The following is a 22873-nucleotide window of genomic DNA, read 5'->3' as shown; positions in this document are numbered from 1 at the left end:
CCGGTAATTATTGCTTAAACATCCAAAAGACGTTTGTAATCACCAAAAAGCTTCTAGTGACTTGCACGTGTTTGAAGTATGGCGACAGCTCAACAAGTTGTTTCATAAGCAATTTGAAGTGACATACTTTTGGAGCTACTGAATGAAAATATAAAATTTTGAGTTGGATTGTAGATGGTCTAAATGACAGTAGGTTTCTCTATTGTGTTAATAAATGGGATACTTAACGATCTAATGTCAACTGTTTTTTTTTGCGTTTTATATTAAATTATGTTAAAACGTATAACTATTTTATTATGATTCTACAAAAGACAGTAATTAAATAGCGAAAAGGTGCCAATGTAAACATTATGTATTAAAAGAAAAGCTGATACCGTTCTCTATAATGTGAATTTTCGTTAAATATTTTGCTTGGTCGATGTCTTATCCACATCTCTCTTTTATTCATATGAAGAAATGTCTTTTACAAGTGAAAACTATTATGCATTAAGAAAATGCAAGATAAGACTTTATACATAGGAACATTTGAGTATCATTTTTGTGTTGGTTTCTATACCAGTGTGTTTTTTTACAATGTAGTAGGACTAGTTTAGGTACAGTTTCGAAAACATCAAAACCTAATAATGGGAAGGAAAAATGTTCTTATGCCAGTGTTTAAGCTTTATTTTGTAGAGTTTTTGTGTTTTTATTTTGATTACGTAAAGGAATTGGCTTTTTGATTTTTCGGCTTCACATAAATAGACTTTGGACATAATAATAGTTTTAAGATACGTTATAAACAGCATTATATGCGACTGTCATACCAGTGAGAGGAATTCTATGCGACTGTCATACAAGTGAGAGGTTTAGCTATCTATAAAACCAGGTTTAATCCACCATTTTCTACAAAAGGAAATGCCTGTAACAAGTCAGGAATATGACAGTTGTTTTTCCATTCGTTGATGTGTTTGAGCTTTTGATTTTGCCATTCGATAAGGGACGCTTCCGTTTTGAGTTTTACTTGGAGTTCGGTATTTTTGTTATTTTACATTTTTACCGAAGCAAATACTATGTTTTTGACTGGAATGTGAAACATACATCTTTGATTTATATTATTCGACAAATACAAATTATTTTTGAAATATGACGAAAAAGCTGCTTTGCTAGAGTGTGAAACAAAATGGGAATATTTTGCAGTATTTTTTGAAATTTATTTATTATAACGTTATATATTAGAGTTCCGTGCTTTTCCTGTACTGATATTTATCGAACATTTTTTAATGTTCATATTGCTAGTCCATTGATCGAGATTAAAGGAAGAGGGTTGAGAAAAAAAAATCTAACCCAGCCTCAATTTCCCAAGTCAGGAACTTCGTCAGCTGTTGTCATGTGTCATGTACAAATGTATTAATGGAATTCAATTTGGAATTAATGGCAAATCTTTAGCAGTTTCTTTTAATTATTCATAATGTTTTAGACTTACAGGGGCGGATCATGGCCATAGTTCGAGCAATGTTTTTGAAGATATTATGCGAGCTATTCTGTTCCCAATCAAAAGAGGGGGTGAACACACTTTACGCTCGCCTACGCTCGCCGAATATGCCACCGACTCAATGTTCAAGACTGCATGTTTACCCCCCACGTGTCTTTGGATTATTGCAAAAAATATAAACATGGATATAATGATTTAAAAATATCAACTTAAGTATCGAATGATTTAAAACAAAAACTGGAAAGCTTTCTTTTAACATAATTGCCAAATTATTTTAAGGACAGTTCCTTAAAGAATCATCGAACATTAAGTCCAGAGTGGTTCTGGGCAAAGCACCGAAAACTATATGATGTTACTACTATTTAAGGGTCTTTATTCAAAGCGAAAAAGAGTGTTCTCTTAGTCATTACTCTATAGAACACGTCAAATTAGCTGCTGCTTAATACTTTTTTTTACAAACTATTGTTGTTGCACATGTTTTCAATAATATGCAGACTTTGGCGAATAACAGAAAAATTTGACAGAATGAAAGTTTATACTACTTCTGTGTATTTCTCCCCAGCTATTGTATCGTACACAAAATGAAAATAACAAGTTTTTAAATGTTATGCATTCGGAATGCTTTTCTGGATTTACCGCGTCATCAGGAACGTTCAAAGTCATATATTTGAAGGCCAAGAATGTATAAGTACCGAACCATAAAGAGCTATACGACCAAAAGGGACCTAACATTAATAGTCAAATCAAATTAAGGTCAACTTTCGCGGCCTGTGGGAGTTGGAACCTTGGTTTCTTACTATAACATTCAGAATCAATGATGTTTACGTTTTACGTACCAAAACAGTTTTGATTTGTTATTCCATTAAGAGAAAGCACATAATCGGTTTTTAATGTCACAGAAAATATGAAAAATGGACAATATCATTATTATCGTTTGATTAATGTTTTAATGTCTGAATACAGGATTTAAGATAAGTTAAATAAAAACCATAGCCGTGACTGTGGCTTACAGTAAGACGATACAGTAAATCCATTTGATTTTTAGCTAAAACATACTTTTGCGCCAAACAATTTGTTGCCACCAATGAGCTTATAACAAAAAAAAAAAACACAAAACAAACAAACAATGTTTTTAATGCAGTTCTGTATCAACGAAGGCAATATAAATCACAAGTGTATAAGTCTTAGAAGAATAGTCAGAAAAATTGTAAATAAAAAAAAACAAAAATAAAACCCCCAATAAAGAAAAGAATTTATGATTGGGCAACACGAACCACATAAGAACACATAGATGAACTTATGTGCTCTGTAAAAAAAAGTATTAAGTGCCAGTCTCTGTAAGAATCAGTCAATTTAGAAAAAAAAATCAAAACATGGCCGAAAAAAAACCTACCGACCTAACCACCCTATTTTGAAGTTAACCTCATCCTGAATTAGAAATTGTAAGTCTTTTGTTTCTGCGTCTCTGGTAATTCGAAAAATCTCTAGATAACTTTTTGTTAGAATGATAGCAAATTACGGAGTTAGCTCCCCTTAATTGTTAATTTCTGGTGCATTTCAACCAAATTATATCTTGAATTACTAGAACAGGAAAAGGAAACAAATGTTATATTCGTGCATCATTATACAATTTGAACATAATATAATGTCAACTTGAGTGAGTTTTTGTTTGTCATGTTTTCACCACTGCCTGATTCTTAGGCAGATTGGCACTTAATAAAAATACCAAGCTCTAAGGTTAATTCAAAAAGGAGGACGTTCATAAATCCTGACAAAATTAAACGCTCAACTATATCAGCCAATGTGAGCATTTGAGCATAATTTCAACCTTTACTTGCTAGTTTGTTTTATAACCTGGTACTTAGATGAGTTTTTATGTATATCTAGGTTTATAACTTGTAAAAGGAAAATAAAAAGCTTTTTTTTAATTGACCATCTTTTTCTATAAAATGGAGAAAATTATACAGGGCCAGTTTTGATCTTTTTTGTTACTTCAACTACACATGTTAGATGATAAAACATTCATGAAAATGGCATGTGCACATACTGCAATTGTATATAGTATTACTTAACCTATCTGCATTCACTACATGCCTTTAACGGTTGCATAATCAGAGAAATGTGTTCTAGTTTCGGCCTTTGGTTATTGGAGCAAATAAAAGGATTACATATATACATGAATAATTAGTCTTGAAAGCGCTGGATCAATATAAATAAGAAAATGTAGTATGAGTGCCAATGAGACAACTCTCCATTCACATCACAATGTGTAAAAAGTAAACAATTATAGGTCAACACGGAGCCTTGGCTCACACCGAACAGCAAGCTATAAAGGGCCCCAAAATGACTAGTGTAAAACAATCCAAACAGGAAAACCAACCGTCTAATCTATATAAAGACGAGAAACGAGAAACACTTATGAACCACACCACGAACGACAACCACTGAACAAAAGGCTCCTGACTTAGGACAGGTGGATACAAATGCAGCGGGATCAAACGTTTTAACAGGCGCCAACCTTCACCCTAACCTGAAACAGTAGTGTAAAATTACAACATAAAAAGACACACTATAAAATATCAATTGAAATGGCTATTTGAGAAACACGTGTCGGGCGCCCCGAAATCGTTCTAGTAATACTTATGGATTACATTCTATTTAAGAATACAGATAAGATTTTATTTTTCTATTTTTGTAACTTGTCATGTACGGCCTTCAACAATGAGCATATCGTGTAGTAAGCTATAAAGGCCCCGGCATGACATAATGTTGAACAATTCAAAAGAGAAAAACCAACGACCACAATTATACCAAAACATTAAGCGATTAAACAAATATATGGAGGGATTTGGTGTATATTGTGTATCTTTGGTAGTCTGTTGAATTTCTTTAAAAGAGAGGCGGAAGACATCAAAAGGATAGTCAAACTTATTTTTCGAATACGAACTGACAATGCTATGGCAAAAACTAAAAACGACCAAAAGACTAACAACACAAAGACATGGAAAACTTGAGATGCAGAAATATGTTTTGATCAGTTTGCATATAATTTAGAAAATATGTTGAATTGTATTTGTACGTTTATGCACCAACACCCTTTGTGTTGTCACGATAAATATGCTGACTTCATATGAGCTAGATCCATATTTTTTTTGATGTATTCTGTACCTGAAAAAAAAATGAACACTGAAGCACCGACGACAGGCCGTATTATTCACCAGATTCAAGCTAGCAATCAATTTCTAGCGACCATACTCAATGCATATGTAGAATACACGTAGAAGTATTGAAAAAAGGACTCAGAAACTAACACACAACTGTAAAGTTTACCAAAACATGTAGACATATAAGCGTATCATTCTTAAATGGGAAATCTTAACTACTATCCCCAATACAAACTCATGATAAACAAGACCAATACCGGGTCTGGACCTGCGTCGCGGCATGGATTGATTGAGGTACCATGTATTCATGAGCATAACTTATCATTTCCAGACCAAATATTAAAATCACACACTTCAATAGGAGCAAAAGAAAACTTTTTCCTTGTACAATAATGATTGTAAAATTTCAAACTATCGGCAAACAGAAAGTGGCTACACGACAGATGTAAAAATAGCTTACTCGCTACAACTCAACATCATCAAGCTGCAGGCCAAATATTAAATCATTTCCTTTCACAGAAGCCAAGAAAACTTTGAACAAAATTATCCTTGTAAAATAAGGTTTGTAAAATTCCAAACTATCGGCAAACAGGAAGTGTCTACACGACAGATGCAAACATTGCTTACTCTCTACAACTTAACAAAATGAAGCTGCAGACCAAATATTAAATCATTCCTATTCGTAGAAGCCAAGAAAACTTTGACAAAAATTTTCCTTGTACAATGAGTGTTGTAAATTTTTCGCTACAAATCAACATCATCAAGCTGCAGACCAAATATTAAATCATTTCCTTTCATAGAATCCAACAGAACCTTGACGAAAGTTTCTTTCGGATGAACAGACAGACGGATAGACGGAGTCAAGCGTTTTACAGACTTGCTTCCGGCGACGCAGGTAATACGCAGACAAGGCTTAGTTTGTCATTCTTCTTGCTTGACCCGTCATGGGTTTGTATCAGTTACCCACGCGACAGAAAAGAACACAAAAGAATGGACATACGAATTTAAGTATTAGTTTGAAGGTATATTACTATATATAAATATGTTCTTTGTTAGTAATGATCTGTATCAAAGGCTCATGTTAGTTTCCTTGACAAATCGCTCGTCCTCTAATCTTAAGTTACGATATTTAGATCTCAGCTATTCAAAAACATTTCGGATTAAATATACAAATAAGGAATTGTGGTATGATTGCAAATGAGATAACTATCCACCACAGTTCAAATGAAGTGGATATAAGTCTAGATGTGACAAGCTAAACAGAAGTCATCTGTAAAACAAATAATTTCTGTCTCGCCGTTGATGATTATTTTATAATGCTGTAAAGTCAAGGTTGATTCCTTGTATATGACTTGTATACTATTTACTAAGGGACTTATCATTTTTTACCTGAGAGGGGGGCTGGTCAAAATGTAGGGGGGATCAAGTTTGTTTTCTGTAAGTGGAAAAGGGGGGTTCAAATTTCTTTTTTTTATAAATTCAAAGTGGTGGGGGGTCAATTCTATCTCTAACAAAGCATTTGTGAACTTTTGAATCTTCAAGTATATACTACATATCATGTGTGTCAAAGGTAAGTGTTTTGCATGTTAAAATTTTGGCATGTTTAATAGAGGGGATCACATTTTTAAATGTTTTAAGGGGGGGGGGGGGTAAAATTAAAATAGTGAAATGTTATGGGGGGTCAAGAATATTTCATATATTTGATTTCAAAATGATCAGCATCCCCCCCTCAACCGGTAAAAAAATGATAAGTCCCTAAATTGCCATGCAGCTTGATCGATACTGCTTTTTTATCAGTATCGTTCACTGTGCATATTACACATTCTTTAATCTTATAATAAGTTGCAATGACACGATCACAAGTGCACTAAACACTCCTATATAATAAGGTACCAGTCATTCAAATAATATTTTTGTACAGATTAAATAGTCTGACAAGCTTAACAGAAGTCAACTGTAAAACAAATAAATGCTGTCTCGTCGTTGCTGATTATTTTATAATGCAGAATTAATACTATTGTGACTAAATAATACCTCATGTTAAACGACAGATTGTTGACTTCTTACCTCGTAAATGACCGATTACCGATATATTTAATCTTAACTAAATTGTCGTGCAACTATTCGTTGATACGGCTGAAGATGAGATGCGAGTTGAGCGAACATTCTCGGCCAAGTACAAACTGTTAAACATTGACAGACACTGCTAGTAACTAGTACATTTGTTTTTAGAAATTTACAGTATATTCTACTATCAAAATAAAGAACACTAGCCCAACCCGTTGTTGACTTTCGCAGGGCATTTGAATGCCAATTTTAGATATCGTGTTCTAATGCATATAGCAGCGCCTTGTTGGTTTCGTTGTAGTAATCTCGCCACGATAGCGGGATGGTCGTGTGGACGATCCCCGGCCGGGTCAAACCAAAGACTTGAAAACTGGTATGGGATGCTTCTCCGGTAAGCACGCGGGATTAAGGAGTGATAGCAATTGCTGATCGGCTAGAAGTAAGATTAATGTGTCCGGTAAGTGTGACATGGCTTCTTGTGTACTGGTACTGTAACCATGAAAACTAGCTCATCATGTCGATTAAGAACAAAGCCGGATTCATATTATTAATAATGATATTATGATAAGAGCAGAAAATAGAATGAACGTTGTTAGATCCTTGTAAAAAAATGGAAATAAACGCAATAGAAAAAATTTTGAAAGTTACTTATTGTATAGTTTCCGCTGAAGTTACTGAAATGTGTTGGTTCACTTATATTAGTTGTTTTCTTATACAAGCCATTTTATCATACAAATACAAATTTCTCGCTGCATTGAAGACCCATTGTTGGCCTTGGGCTGTTTTCTGCTCTTTGGTCGAGTTGTTGTCTCTCTTATACATTCCCCGTTTGCATTCTCTATTCTAAGTCTTTCGTCAAGTATACTTATTCGATTTTCGTTTATTACTAAAAACGTCTCCTGCTAATAGGGTTCTTTTTCAAGCGAACGGTAAAACGGCTTACGTTAGAGTTGGTTTTGAATCTGTTTAAAATACTTGTTCTGCGTCCACGCTTCGCTTAGAAGGACCAAACAACGTTCCGTTCTATTTCTGTTTTAAAGATCTTTTGGGATCCTCTGATTTTATCGCAATGATACACACCTTCAAAAAATTGAAGGCTGAAATTTCATCGGCTGATTTTATTATATACCAGAACAGAAAGTAGAACGGAGTGCTTACATATACTTGTAAGCGAAGCGTGGAGACCGGATCTGTATTTTTGATGTAAATTGAGTTGGTGTTGGTCTTCTCTTCGGAGTTGTCAATTTATGTGAAGAGCAAAGAAAGCAGTTGAGATGTGCAATATATATATATAATATAAAACAGGTCTATTTCAACTCCCTTAGAAATTCTGACAAAAAAAGCAACGTTCATTTCGAAAAACTTTTATTTCTCCTCGCTACGAAACAGGAGAAAAACTGGGCGAGCCTCCCTTTTTTACTGCTTTTAAAACTCGTAAAAATAAATTGATATTACCTGAAGCATATATGTATTTATATTCTGTAAGGGCAATATTATCAATATTTCTTTAAACGTATTCAGAAAAGGAGAATGGAACACGTATTTTGATAAGGATATGGATAAAGGAAAATGTGTGTTGTACGCCTACAAATCGTACACCGAACGACACAAAAGAAGAAGATCAAACGGTGAATAGTATGCCTCCAATAAAAGACAAGTATCATCATCACATGTCAAACTCCAAATCGATCCTATTAAATAGTAAATCAATAGAAACAATCACTTATCTGTCACCAATACTAAAGGACAAAATAAAAAAAAAACCTGAAGAAAACACTAAGATATTACCAAAGACAACAACTGAAAACCAGAAAAAATCCTCCAACGTTAACTGTACTGTGTATTGAGGAAGAATAAAAGGGTAAACTTTAATTTGTTTTATTTAAATCACAAGGTCAACATATGCATTTTTCTAAGATTAGACAATTCTATTGACAAACCATCCTTTATATAACATAATAATAAAAAAAAGAAATATTGCAAAAGTTAAGATCGAAATAAAATAACATTATCCAAAAAAAAAAAAAACATGTACTATATCAGGTGTAGCTTGAAATGAGTAAATGATGTGATTATGTTGACATGTTCAATTTAAATGAAACGGAAATGATCACATGACGACAGATTGACATTTACTAAAGCAAACGAAAACAAATAACTTACAATAGGGCGTGGTGTGAGTTTGAACGGTTGAGGATACGTCCAATTTAAGTGATTTGAATATGATTGCAAGGCTAATTGGAATTTTCTACAGAATAATAAAGCAAATAAAAATTAAAAAAAAACTATATATCTGGACCATTTTTCAGTCAAAAAAATTGGAAGTAAAACAAAAAGCAAAGACAATGAAAAAAGGAGCTATTTGATAAACTAGCTCAACTAACAGCTAAAAAGGGAATATTAATGGTATTCCTTATTTAGCACAATGTACGTTCCTTTTGTATTTGTATATACTTATGACTGATATTGTGCACACGATCCGTGTTCTTTTTACATATCTTTGCGTTTTAAATGCCTACATTGTAGTCTCTGAGGAAGAAATAGTTTGTGCCACGGAACCAGTAAAACCCTCGAATGTTTGAATCCTGTACTAAGTTAGGAACCTCTGCATGGGGTTTTTGATCACACGACAATTAGGCTGCATAATTTTATATACATCATTTGGAGGAGGATCGAAGCAGGCTAAATTCCTACTCCAGTTTGAAGCAAATCTCTATCAATTTTGAATTAACAATAATTTATCATTCATAAGCCACTTTCTGCAATTTAAGAAATAAGAAGATATTGAAATATTGATTACCAATGAGAAACTATCCACATAAGACCGAATCAAAAGGATTAAAACAATTACAACATACGACCTCCAACAATGAGTTAAACCCACGCCGTACAGTTAGTTTGTAACCGCCACATTTTGTATGTGCGTGTCCCAAGTCAGGTGCCTGTACTTTAGTGGTTGTCGTTTGTTGCTGCATATCATATTTGTTTTCTCTCGTTTGAATTGATTTTCATTTGTCGTGTTGGGGACTTATTATAGTTATCAATGCGGTATGGGTTTTCCTCATGGTTAAAGTTGCTAACTTTTACATCATTTGGTCTCTAGTGGAAAGTTGTTTTATTGGCAACCAAACCACATTTATTCTTCTTATTTTCATATAGGATAACAAAATGTTTTTTTTTCAAATAGAAAACTACCGATGTTTTTAAGTTAATGAAATTGAACGTAAATCAATTATGATGGACGGCAACCACGGACGACAACTAGACTACGGGCTTATGTCCTCGAACATATACCTAAAGAATGTGAAGGTTAAACATCTTTATGCGCGCTAAACTATCCTTAGTGGGAAAGTCGAATGTGACCTACCGAATAAGACTTATTACCGGGTTTGTACTAACATGAACAACACGACGGTTGCCACATGTGGAGTAGAATCTGCTTACCCTTCAGGAGCACATGAGATCACCCCCAGTTTTTGGTGGGGTTCGTGTTGCTCAGTCCTTAGTTTTCTATGTTGTGTTTTATTGTTTGTCTGTTAGTCTTTTTCTTTTTAGCTATGGCGATGTCAGTTTATTTTCGACTTACGAGTTTGAATAAAATTGAGAATGGAAATGGGGAATGTGTCAAAGAAACAACAACCCGACCATAGAGCAGACAACAGCCGAAGGCCACCAATGTGTCTTCAATGCAGCGAGAAACTCCCGCACCCGGAGGCGTCCTTCAGCTGGCCCCTAAACAAATATGTATACTAGTTCAGTGATAATGGACGTCATACTAAACTCCAAGTTATACACAGGAAACTAAAATTAAAAATGATACAAGACTAGCAAAGGCCAGAGCCTCCTGACTTGGGACAGGCGCAAAAATGCGGCGGGGTTAAACATGTTTTTTGAGATCTCAACCCTCCCCTATACCTCTAGCCAATGTAGAAAAAACAAACGCACAACAGTACGCACAGTAAAACTCAGTATAAGAGAAGTCCGAGTCCGATGTCAGAATAGGAAACAAAAGAAAATAAACAAAATGACAATAATACATAAATAACAACAGACTACTAGCAGTTACTGACATGCCAGCTCCAGACCTCAATTAAACTGAATGTCCCTTTAGTATCTTTCGCCTCTCTTTTAAAGCCATTACCTAAGAGATGGTACAACACAACATTAGACAAATTGGTAAACAAATCCGTTGAAAAGGGTTTGACTGATCAGACCGGTACTAAACACAAAAAAATAAACAAGTACAAAAAGACAACAGACACACAATCTGAATTCAAAGGCAAATTTCCAATAGTAAATAGAGCAAATTTGTTTTCCCTCTCCAAAAGCATGTTTGTTTGAACATGTGATTCAAAAATCTGTCATTGATAAATCTATTAGTAATACGAAACGATTTAAGAGGAGTTAATCATACAGGTGATATGTTATCTGTACCTTTTGTAGTATAATAGGGGAGGGGTGAAGTGTAAAACTTTTATACTTAATAGATGAAGTCTCTAAACCAAATGGAATAAAAGAACGAAGTTTTCATTTGTCGGTCTAACATTAAAAAATGAGAAACAAATGTTCTTCGTTCCAAGTAAATACAAATGAATGGGATAAAACTTAAACAGGCAAAATTGACCTTGGATGGATTTGACAATGATTTTAGGTCCTTTTTTGGTCATAAAGCTCTTCAACTGTTCCGGTTCATATACATTCTTGGCTTTCAAATATTGGCTTTGATCGTTCTTGATGAAGTTAAATCCAAAAAAGCGCTTCTGACGCAGGAAATTAATAATCATTTTTGACCATTTGAACTGATAGAACAATTATATAACATATAATGCAATACAGATCATGTTGATAACTACGATGGGCAAAGACAGCCTACAAAAATACTATTCAAAACTGGTATCACAATGTAGTACTCTGTACAGAAGTTTGTACATATTACAACAAGTTGTTTTACTTCCGGGTAAAATATAGTACTCTACACAGAAAGTTTGTACAGATTACAACAAGTTGTTTTACTTCCGGGTAAAATATAGTACTCTGTACAGAAAATTTGTACATATTACATTGGTTTTACTTCATTGTAAAAATGTATTAAACTTTCTGTACAGTGAACTATCTTTTTACCCGGAAGTAAAACAATTAATTTTAATCTTTAAACTTGATGTACAGAGTACTACATTGTGAAACCAGATTTAAATAGTATTTTTGTCGACTCACTATGGCCATCGTAGATAACATTAATCAACTAGAGATAACTTTTTCAAATGTGAGGCTTTTTGATGAATATTGTAAGGTGGTATAACACCGGCATCTGATTTTATGTGCTCTGATCTTTTTGTTTAAATGTTGGCAAATACTTTGTATCCCAATACGAAATACTTATGAGATATGACTAATTTCCTTGGAATATGTTAAATTTCATGGGGTCAAAACCGAAAGTGACATGTAATGAAATGTATTTGAATGACACTGAAGAATGTACCTAAAGGATTTTGCAACAAGGTTTTAGATGTAGTCGTAAAAACTGTTATTCAGTGCAATACCTTTTTGTTGAAGACAATTTTGATAAAAATATGCAAAATTGATCAGATCTTATGAACGTTTGCGTCGAAAGACACCCTCCTTTACCAAATGATTGATGAACTTTCCTGTATATAGACGATTACTGCTTTCAAGGAAGCTATTGAACCAAGGGTTCCTAGTGGAAATGTTGAAGTCATCTTTTTTAATGTTTTACAGATGTCGTCATGATTTGGTTGATCATGTCACAGATGAACACGATATGCTCAAATTGTCTTTGACACAATCCCACCCTCTTTCCTTCAATTGTTACAATACCTGAAGTTATACTTTTAATTAGCAACACGATGAGTGCCACATGTGACGTGGAGCAGGATCTGCTTACTTTTCATGAGAACCTTATATAACCTGATTTTTTTGTGAGGTTCTTACTGCTTCTAAGAAGTATATTGATTACTGTTGTTTGTCTAATGGTCGTTTTTGTTATTCATTTTACAACGATATTGTCTGTTTTTCTCCGATTTATGAGTTTTGATTGTTCATTTAATGTCATCTGTGTTTTTATATAACAAACACGATTGAATTTATTTCCGAAAGACAACACATAGCTTTACTACAGATAAAATGTTAGTTTTTGTATAGAATTTCCTTCATACCAATTTTTTTTAAATTCTCGCGATACGTAAAAGTCTTTGACAATTTCAGTTTGAGCCACCTTAAACTATTTATGGTTTGGTCACATGTTCAGAAATATCGCATACTATTGTTACAACCTCAAAGTACTCATACAAGTCTATGAAAATGGTCCTAGTGTGAAAATAGTTCATGGGAATTAGATCCACGGAAATTGGCCCTGGTTACCTCTTTTGTTGTGTTTTATAAATAAATTAAGTAGGTCATATCGGTTGTGTCATCATATTTAGTGGATGCAGTTACCACAAATAGCTGAAAGATCTATTTTAAAGCACGTGGAGCAGGATCTGCATACCCTTCTGGAGCACATAAGATCACCCTATGGTTATAGTGGGGTTCGTGATGTTTAGTTTTAGTTTTCTGTTTATTGGTTTGTTAACTGTTGGTTTTCTTTTCGTCGTTTTTTGTCGGTCTCTCTTCGACTGTTGAGTTTTGATTATCACTTTGGTGTCGTCAGCTTCTTTGTTCATAATGATTATAAATACATGATTAAAAATAATAAATTCTTAAAACATATATAATTTATTGATTTTAAATCAACTATCTAGTGACAGTTTTATTATTTTCCATAGTCTGACTTATATGTCCCTTGTCGTCTCAATGAACCAAATCTATGTTTGTTAGCTGATCCATACCCTCCTGATGGTCCACCGAATCCGTAATGTGGATTATATCTCGGTTGAGCAACTGGATGTCTCCTTGGTATATACTTAGGTTGACCCATTCCGTAGCCCGATCTTGGTCCTCCACCAAATGGCGATCTTCCACCATTCATTGGTCTCGAATTACCACTTCCTGGTTTTGAAGCCATAACATTTGGCATAGGGGTCGTTGGTTTAATGGACTGTTTTGTTGTGTCATGTTCATGTCCGGGTATGTGCTTTCTCAAAGCGTGAGTTAAATTGGGTATAACGAAAGCAACGTGTTTGCCTTTATGGTGCGTAAAAAATGGATCTATAAATCCTACAATTGAAACAAATGATTCATGTAAAACAGCATAGTATATTAAGCAATGCATTGATCATGAAACTTTTGTTTAACGTCCTTTTTGACCATTTAATTCATCACGTGTTAAGGTCTTATACATTATTGGCTTTCAAAAGTTTTGGGTTTAAGCGTTCCTGATGAAGGTAAATCCAGAGAAGCGCATTGGACGCATGAAATTATTAGTGTTATTTGTATTTTACTTGTAATTTATTTTGAAAATACAGCTTTTTAATGTCCTTTTGGTTATATAGCTCTTTAATTGTTTCGGTTTTTATACATTCCTGTCTTTCAAATATTCGGCTTTGAGCGTTCCCGATGAAGGTAAATCCAGAAAAGCTCTTCGGATGCACGAAATTTATAACATGTTGTATCATTTTTTAACAACACCGGGTCGATACCGCTGCTGGGGGACTATCAGTCCACGAGATTATCATCAGCTCAGTAGTCAGTACTTCGGTTCTGACATGATTTATACCAAACCTTTCTAAAATTGTCCGTTTATAAATTTTGAAATTATAAAGAACTAAGGTTTCAACTCCCTCAGACAAAGTTGACCTTACATGGATTTGGATATTTTTTCAGGGCCTTTTGGTTATATAGCTCTCCAATTGTTTCGGTTTTCATACACCCCTGGCTTTCAAATATTCGGCGTTGAGCGTTCCTGATGAAGGTAAATCCAGAAAAGCGCTTCAGATGCATGAAATGTTTAACGTGTTGTTATCCTTTTTTTTCTCAAACAGTAAAAACAATAAAAAACAAACTATGCAAAATAGCCAATGAGAAGACAATGTATATATACTGTAAATTCAGAAATTATTGCGAGGTTTTTATTAATGCGAATAATGCGACTGTGTGAGTATCGCAGTGGTAAGAACTCGCATTCTGATATCTGATACATATATTTGTATGCATATTTTCCTAAAATCGCAATAATTAACATCGCATTTTGGTCCGTTCTTCAAATATCGCAATAATATATGCCCGCAATAATTTCTCAATTTACAGTACTGTAAACCAAATGATTTTCGCGAATGATATATGCACGCGATTTTCAGGAGTAGAAAAATACCGCAAATATAAATCGTTACGAGTATGCCAAACTTAGATGTTTTCTTGAATGAGGACATTAAGTTAGAAAATCGCAAACAATAAGTCTTTGTGAAGTTAGATAGAAAGGAGTAAACGCGAAAAAAGTAAATAAGAAAATTGTTTTGTTTTATATAGCTAGTATCTCCATTATATTTTATATTAGGCTTTGAATCAGGGGGTTGTAACTTACCACCACCAACAACTTCATATACGAGGGTCTGGATTGGAGGTTTCTGTATTTTGTAATTATTTTTTGTTTATTTCATCAGGATTTTACCAATATATATATTCACTAGCATATTCCTGATTCGAAGGTTGCAGTTATCATAATAATCATTTATTGCAAAGGCTTCATTCCATTCTATGGCTTACGATCTCTTGAATATTTGGTGGTTATAAACTGTCATGCGCATTTAATCTGAAGAACATAAATCTATAAAGTGAACATTTTTGGTAATAATGACCTTTAGTCATGGATGACATGAGGTCGACCCTGTTAAAAAGTTTTGAGAACGTGCTATACATATACTACCATTTAACAATAATTGTTCCTCAATATTGGTTCAAATATTTTGCAGTAATATTTACCTATTACAGAAAAACATACCTGGTATACCATTCCTCGGATCTTCTTCATCAGTAGCACTTTTGGTTTTACCGTCTTTTCTATCGTTATCACCATCTCCTGTTTTTCCAGTACCATCTCCATTTCCACTACCATCACCGTTTCCACTACCGTCTCCGCTTCCACTACCATCTCCGCTTCCACTACCTTCTCCGCTTCCACTACCATCTCCGTTTCCAGTACCGTCACCTGGTTTCCCTTTGCCGTTTCCACTACCATCTCTGTTTCCACTTCCGTCTCCGCTTCCACTATCATCTCCATTTCCAGTACCGTCTCCAGTACCGTCACCGTTTCCACTACCGTCTCCGTTTCCAGTACCGTCACCGTTTCCACTACCGTCTCCAGTACCGTCTCCGTTTCCACTTCCATCTCCGTTTCCAGTACCGTCTCCAGTACCGTCACCGTTCCCACTACCGTCACCGTTTCCACTAACATCTCCGTTTCCAGTACCGTCTCCAGTACCGTCTCCGTTTCCAGAACCGTCACCGTTTCCAGTACCGTCTCCAGTACCGTCTCCGTTTCCACTACCATCTCCGTTTCCAGTACCGTCTCCGTTTCCACTACCATCTCCGTTTCCAGTACCGTCTCCAGTACCGTCTCCGTTTCCACTACCATCTCCGTTTCCAGTACCGTCTCCAGTACCGTCTCCGTTTCCACTACCATCTCCGTTTCTAGTACCGTCTCCTGGTTTTCCAGTACCATCCCCGTTTCCACTACCGTCTCCTGGTTTTCCAGTACCATTGTCATGTCCAGTACCATCTCCTTGTCCAGTACCGTCTCCTTGTCCAGTACCATCTCCTGGGCGTCCAGTATGGTATCCGTGGGGTCCAGTACCATCTCCTTGGTCTCCAGTATCATCATCTTGGTCTCCAGTACCATCTCCTGGGTGTCCAGTACCGTCTCCGGGTGGTCCAGTGCCATCTCCTTGGTCTCTAGTACCATCTCCCGGTTGGCCACTACCGTCTCTTGGGTGTCCAGTACCATCTCCTGGGCGTCCAGTACCATCTCCTGGTTGACCAGTGCCATCTCCTGGGCGTCCAATACCATCTCCTGGTTGGCCAATGCCATCTCCTGGGAATCCAGTACCATCTCCTGGTTGGCCACTACCGTCTCCTGGGTGTTCAGTACCATCTCCTGGGCGTCCAGTACCATCTCCTGGTTGGCCAGTACCATCTCCTGGGTGTCCAGTACCATCTCCTGGGCGTCCAGTACCATCTCCTGGGTGTCCAATACCATCTCCTGGGCGTCCAGTACCATCTTCTGGTTGGCCAGTACCATCTCCTGGGTGTCCAGTACCAATCGGTCCTATACCTGTTTGTCCTTCTGGTTCTCCTGTTCTGCTATTCAGTTGTCCGTTATTGGATGGTATTCCTCGATTCAAAAAGTCTCTTGGACGTAAATCAAATGGCCGTCTAGGATGTCCACTTATAGTTGGACCAATACCTCTATGTCTTAACAATGGATGACCATCACCCAAAGGACCGATGCCACCTGGTCTTCTTGGTGACAATCCTAGATTTAAAAATTGGTCGCTAGGGTGTCCAAAACCAGCTTGGTTCGAATCAAGTGGTCGTCCTGGTTGTCCACTTATCGTTGGTCCGATACCTCTGTGACCTAGGGAAGGCAACCCACCTGTTCCTAATGGTCTTCCTGGTTGTCCGCCACCTAATGGACCAGTACCAGGAAAATATCTCCTTGGGATCCTTCTACTCAACGGACCTGTACTAGGGAATCTCCCGGGTTGTCCACCATCAAAAGGACCTGCACCAGGAAATCCCCCGGGTTGTCCTCCATCCAAGGGACCTGCACCAGGGAATCCACCGTGTTGTCCACCATCCAAGGAACCTGCACCAGGGAATCCACCGGGTTGTCCACCATCCAAGGGACCTGCACCAGGGAATCCCCCGGGTTGTCCACCATCTAAGGGACTTGCACCAGGGAATCCCCCGGGTTGTCCACCATCCAAGGGACCTGCACCAGGGAATCCCCCGGGTTGTCCACCATCTAAGGGACTTGCACCAGGGAATCCCCCGGGTTGTCCACCATCTAAGGGACCTGCACCAGGGAATCCCCCGGGTTGTCCACCATCCACGGGACCTGTACTGGTTTGTCCTCTTGGTTGTGTGTTTACAGCTGGCCCAGCACTAATTCGCGGTGAATTTGCTAGATCTAAAAATTGGTCCAGGGGTCCAATAAAATCTTTGATTTTCTGAAAAGAAAGAGAAACAAATATGTTAAATGTTTTTTTATCTTTCTCTCTTGATGAAAGATAAGAAAGCAATACATTCAGGTTAGATAACTCGTCTCTTTAAATGTTAACAAATAAGGGTTGTGCTACTAAATTGGATATATATCGACGACTTGAATTTAATAAAAGATACGTTATATGGGTCTGAAATGGAGGGTCTTCATTTCTGTATTGTTTAATTGTTTAGGCTATTTTTTTCTCTATTCTTTAAATGTTTACCAAAGATTATTACATTGGTTGCAATGAATTACATTGATTTCCCAGTGAAATAAAAACCGATAATTTCACATGTGATAAAAAAACGTGGTTATTTCACTCCTCTGACGTCATACAACAATAGGCGTTGTCAAGACGTCGATAACGTCGGATCAAAACAAATTGTGAATGCGTAGAAAAAGATATAGTTCCTTACATTTTCTACTTTAATTTCATAAAAAAAGCCATTTGCCAATGTAATAAAAAGAATAACTAATCAAAGAATTCAAAAATCGAAAAATATTCAACTCGTGACCGAACAACACTGATAATTAACTCATGCGCTACGCGCATTCGTGAATTAATGTGTTGTTCGGTCACTCGTTGAATATTTTTCTCTATTTGAATTCTTCGATTAGTTATTCTATAATTCTCTATTACTAGTAATCTTTATATTATAGAACCTATTATTCTTCATGCTTCATGTTTGTAGAATGTTTGGTCTATTAGTCTTGTTTCTGTACATTCAATTCCTAAGTTTAATTGTTACTCATAAGAAATAAAAGATGAAACCCAAATTTACGAAAAACGTCTTTGCTACAGATTGAACACGGAATTGCAAAACATTATTTCGGCACACCGGTATGCCGATTGACAACATTATTCTCAATTGTAACTATTTTACCTGTGTTAGATCGTCGATACTGCCTGGACCATCTAGGTTTTCTGAAAAATAAAGTTATTTTCGTTTATCTGAAATTATAAATAATGATCGAAAGTTGATCAGACTTAGTGAATTCTAGCTGTCAATTCCACCAATTGCTGTTTAAGAATCTGATGCAGATGTCAGTCAAAAAGCACTTTCTAAAGAGAGTGAAGATATCCTGTGCCTAATAACAAATACGTCGAAGAAAAAACAGACAATTCCGTTGAAAAAAAAAAACAACAGACAACCAAAGGTCGAAAGAACACTAAACTGAAAACTAAAAATCAATGACCCGGCAAATATTCGGGTGAACTCATGTGCTTTGGAAGGGTTAGATACTTTCCAGAAAGCCTTGACATACAGGTAACGCATTACTTTATCGTTGACTCGTATTTTATTCGTTAAGTAAATGTAATCATCACTTACCGGTATAATTCTGTTTGCTGGTTACAGACTTTCGGTACATTTTAAACAAAAAAGAGGAAATCAAGACAAAACAAGACAAAACAAATAGAAATCACTGATGAAAAGACACCAAGACAAGACAACACGAAATCAAAACAAAAATAAGACAAGAATCAAAAACAAGACACAAAGAAATGAAGACAGAAAAAGAAACCAGAAACAAGATAAAACAACTCAAGAGAAGAAGAAACTAAATCATGACAAAAAGGAATCTAGACAAAAAAGAGTTCGAGAATATTAAAATGTAAAAACAAATGTATTTTTACTCTTTCAATTCATGATCCTTCAACATACAATGCTAAACAAAATAGCTATGTGTCGGAGGAATGTCTTTCTTTCTAACATTAAAATGATCTTGTAAAATATTCTATTAGTATTTTTCAGAAGACCTGTCGCAAGGCAAAATACACTTGGGTCGGACCAGAAAACCCGAAAAGAGCATCATGGAAAAAAGATTTGTTTTAACAAACTATTCCAACAGTGAGACTCGTCACTGGTTGTCTCTAATTACACCTCAATATTTGTGTCACATAGAGAATTAATGGGGTAAATAACACCTAAGGGAGAAAGTCAGCTGAACGTTTTAATCACATGCTATTTAGTAAAGAGAAATCAAGCTCCTCAATGATTAAATTAGTGTTTGTACTCAAACTGCTATACAATGTATATCCAATAAATTAAATATTCCTGTAAATTGTGTGATTCAAATTTCTTGAATTTTTTATATTTTTGTCAACAGGTTAAAAGTAAACATTTTGTCAAATTTTATGAAAATGAAACGAGCCAAAGAGTTGGGTATTCCATTAAGTTTTGACAGCAGATTTATGATACTACTCAATATTTTGTTCACTTCACAATAGATACTTATCGTTTGTTAAGTTTTGATGCTTCCGATTGTATGCTCCGCATACGACAGTAGGGCGTCATTATGTTAATTTCGGGTTGTGCATCCGGGCGTCCGTCAGTGCGTCTATTCGTTCGTCCGATTCAAGCTATGTACGTCCGTTCGCCCGTCAGCGTGTTTATTCGTCCGTCCAATACATGTATCGGGTTAACGTTTGGGTTCAATGTTGTTTACCATGAAGCTGTGCTCACTTCAACTTGAAACTATGGTGCATATTGTACATATGTTTATTGTGGTGTGAACGTTTTAAATAAATGTATACCAAATTAGGGTTTTGTTGATTTCGTGGATTACTGAACATTGAAATGTGATGATGTGAGTGGTGCATGGTTTCCAATGGACAAACATCCTTGTTTACAAGTATATATATTTTGTGTTGTTCGGATGTTATCTGATTTATGTACTACTGTATGCCCAAAATACTATCAATGAAAGGAATCTGTCATAAGTTTGCATGAAAAATATTATCGATGAAAGGACTTTTTCATAATTTTGCCTGACAATATTATTGATGAAAGGACTCTGTCATAATTTTGCATGAAATTTTTTATCGACGGAAGGACTTTTTCATAATTTTGCATGAAAATATTATCGATGAAAGGATTCTGTCATAATTTTGCATGACAATATTATCGATGAAAGGACTCTGTCATAATTTTGCATGATAATCTTATCGATGAAAGGACTGTGTCATAATTTTGCATGACAATATTATCGATGAAAGGACTCTGTCATCATTTTTCATGAAAATGTAAATATTTTCGTCAAGTTACGTCAAATAATTGATCAAGTTGTCCTGGTTTTCTAATGTGACGTTCTTTTTCGCTTTGTAAACAAAGCCATGTTCTAATCCCATGCTCGTGTGTGACGTCACAATTAAATTAAAAATGAACGTTCCTATCCGTATTTTGATGGTCAAGAGCAAACTTAGGCAAAAGTACGATTTAAGTCTAACATGAAATGTATTTTGAGTTGCCTCTGATTTGAAGAACCAAATGTTGAATATGTGCACTTTAATAATACATTGCAATGTTGATTTAAAATATGCCCTATCCATGCATGAGTAATACAGACATAGAATACAAGTAAATTAAGTAAAATGACAAAGTTACGCAATCTTGACTATTTGTCTCGCACATGTTTAGAAATAGTACAGATCACCACCTTCGCTACACAATTGTTCACAGGAAGTGCATTTTATATTGTTCTATTCACTGGTAAATATTATGGGCTACGCCCATTATTCCCTTATTCTGTAAATCCCATCCAGATCCTTGCACAAAGTTTGAGATTACCAAATCTATAAGATTTAATTAAGGATATTCGCTCCTCTTGTTTTAGAATTTTTGTCAGATATTCGGAATCCTCATGTTTTATCAATGTAGTGCCATTAAAAATTTTGCCCACTAATCCTTACTTTTCTTTTCACAATTTTATTACATATAGTTTAAAAAGCCATATTTGAAAATGTTATAAAATCCCTGTTATTTTTTCACAGTTTTTGAAAGAAAAAAGCTGCCAATGTTAACTGTATGAAAAATCTAGAGAGAATCATTTCCCGCTAAATTTTCAATGGCTTATATCTCGAGAACAAGCATACGAACCCTTTATTTTTTTTCTGCTTTTTTAGTTCTGTTATTTATATACTATCAATCTATAAGAGTCTTTTAAAAAGTTTGTTATTTTGAAACAGAGTAGCGAACATCCTAAATAAGATTTTTTGATTTTTGTAAAATTTCGAATCGAAGATTATGCTTTACCAACATGCATTGATTTGTATGTGTAAGATAAATCATTATAACTCTACCTTAAAATAGAATTTTGATTTTTGTTCAGAATGTCCTCGTTATTCATATTTATTCAAATTTTGCCAGCATCTATAAAATTGCTGTTTTGAGCCATTCTTGGTCACCTTAACTTCTATGTCATTTGGTCGCTCTGGTTTTAAGAGTTTTCTCATTGGCAATCATACCACATCTTCTTATTTTTATATCAAAGCTGGTTATATGTTAAGAAATCTGGTGAAGAATTGTGTCATTGGCAATCATATAAGATCTTCTTATTTTTGTGTTAAATCTGGTTATATGTTAAGAAATCTGGTGAAGAATTGTGTCATTGGCAATCATATAAGATCTTCTTATTTTTATGTTAAATCTGGTTATATGTTCAGAATTCTGATGTAGAATTGTGTCATTGGCAAGCATACTACATCTTCTTATTTTTATATTAAACCTGGCTAGTTATATGTCCAGAAATCGCAGGGACGGATCCAGGATCTTAGGTTAGGGTGGCGCAAACTTAATTTTTTTTTAGGTAAAATTATCGAAATATTCTTTATTAAGGATATTTGAGGACAACCCATATGCTTTGCAAATTTTAGGGGGCGCACGCCCGCCACGCCTCCGCTTGAATCCGCCCCTGAATCGGACGTAGATTTGTGTCATTTGCAATCATATACTACCTCTCCTTATTTTTATATCAAATCTGATTATATGTTCAGAAATACGCCAAAATGTTATTAGAACCTCATAGTACACACATACTGTGAATTTGAGTAGAGATAGTAGCACGTTTTGAAAATTGCCAGGGCGTGAAATAAATTTACAGGAAATTGGCCATAACTCTTTGTTCTTAACTTATAATTAGAATTTTGTCTAAAGGGTGTGGGTAATGTATGGTCTGACATGTATAACATGGCACTTGTCTTTAGTTGAAGAAAATATACTGATGCCTCGTTTTCGT

General features: G+C 35.4%; 1 protein-coding gene across 1 annotated transcript; it reads right to left on the bottom strand.

The window, feature by feature from the left end:
* Window positions 1–13430: 13430 nt before the first annotated feature.
* Window positions 13431–17083, bottom strand: LOC127721102 (putative per-hexamer repeat protein 5). Its single transcript, XM_052227781.1, has 3 exons — window positions 17071–17083; window positions 15596–16924; window positions 13431–13875 (listed from the first exon to the last, which is right to left on the bottom strand). Exons 1-3 carry the CDS (start codon window positions 17081–17083, stop codon window positions 13472–13474), a joined length of 1746 nt encoding a protein of 581 aa, XP_052083741.1. The 3' UTR covers window positions 13431–13471.
* Between the last annotated feature and the right edge of the window lie 5790 nt (window positions 17084–22873).

This window comes from Mytilus californianus, unplaced genomic scaffold (assembly GCF_021869535.1).
Source record: "Mytilus californianus isolate M0D057914Y unplaced genomic scaffold, xbMytCali1.0.p SCAF_12, whole genome shotgun sequence".
Classification (NCBI taxonomy): domain Eukaryota; kingdom Metazoa; phylum Mollusca; class Bivalvia; order Mytilida; family Mytilidae; genus Mytilus; species Mytilus californianus.
The sequence above is the reverse complement of the archived record's forward strand: the minus strand, read 5'-3'. Positions and strand labels throughout refer to the sequence as shown.

What these genes read in the sequence shown, in the direction of transcription:
- LOC127721102 (XM_052227781.1), bottom strand. An exon ending in TCCGAGGAATGGTATACCAG is followed by an intron (nt 13,876 to 15,595) that starts GTATGTTTTTCT and finishes TTTCAATTGTAG; the next exon opens with GATTTATAGATCCATTTTTT.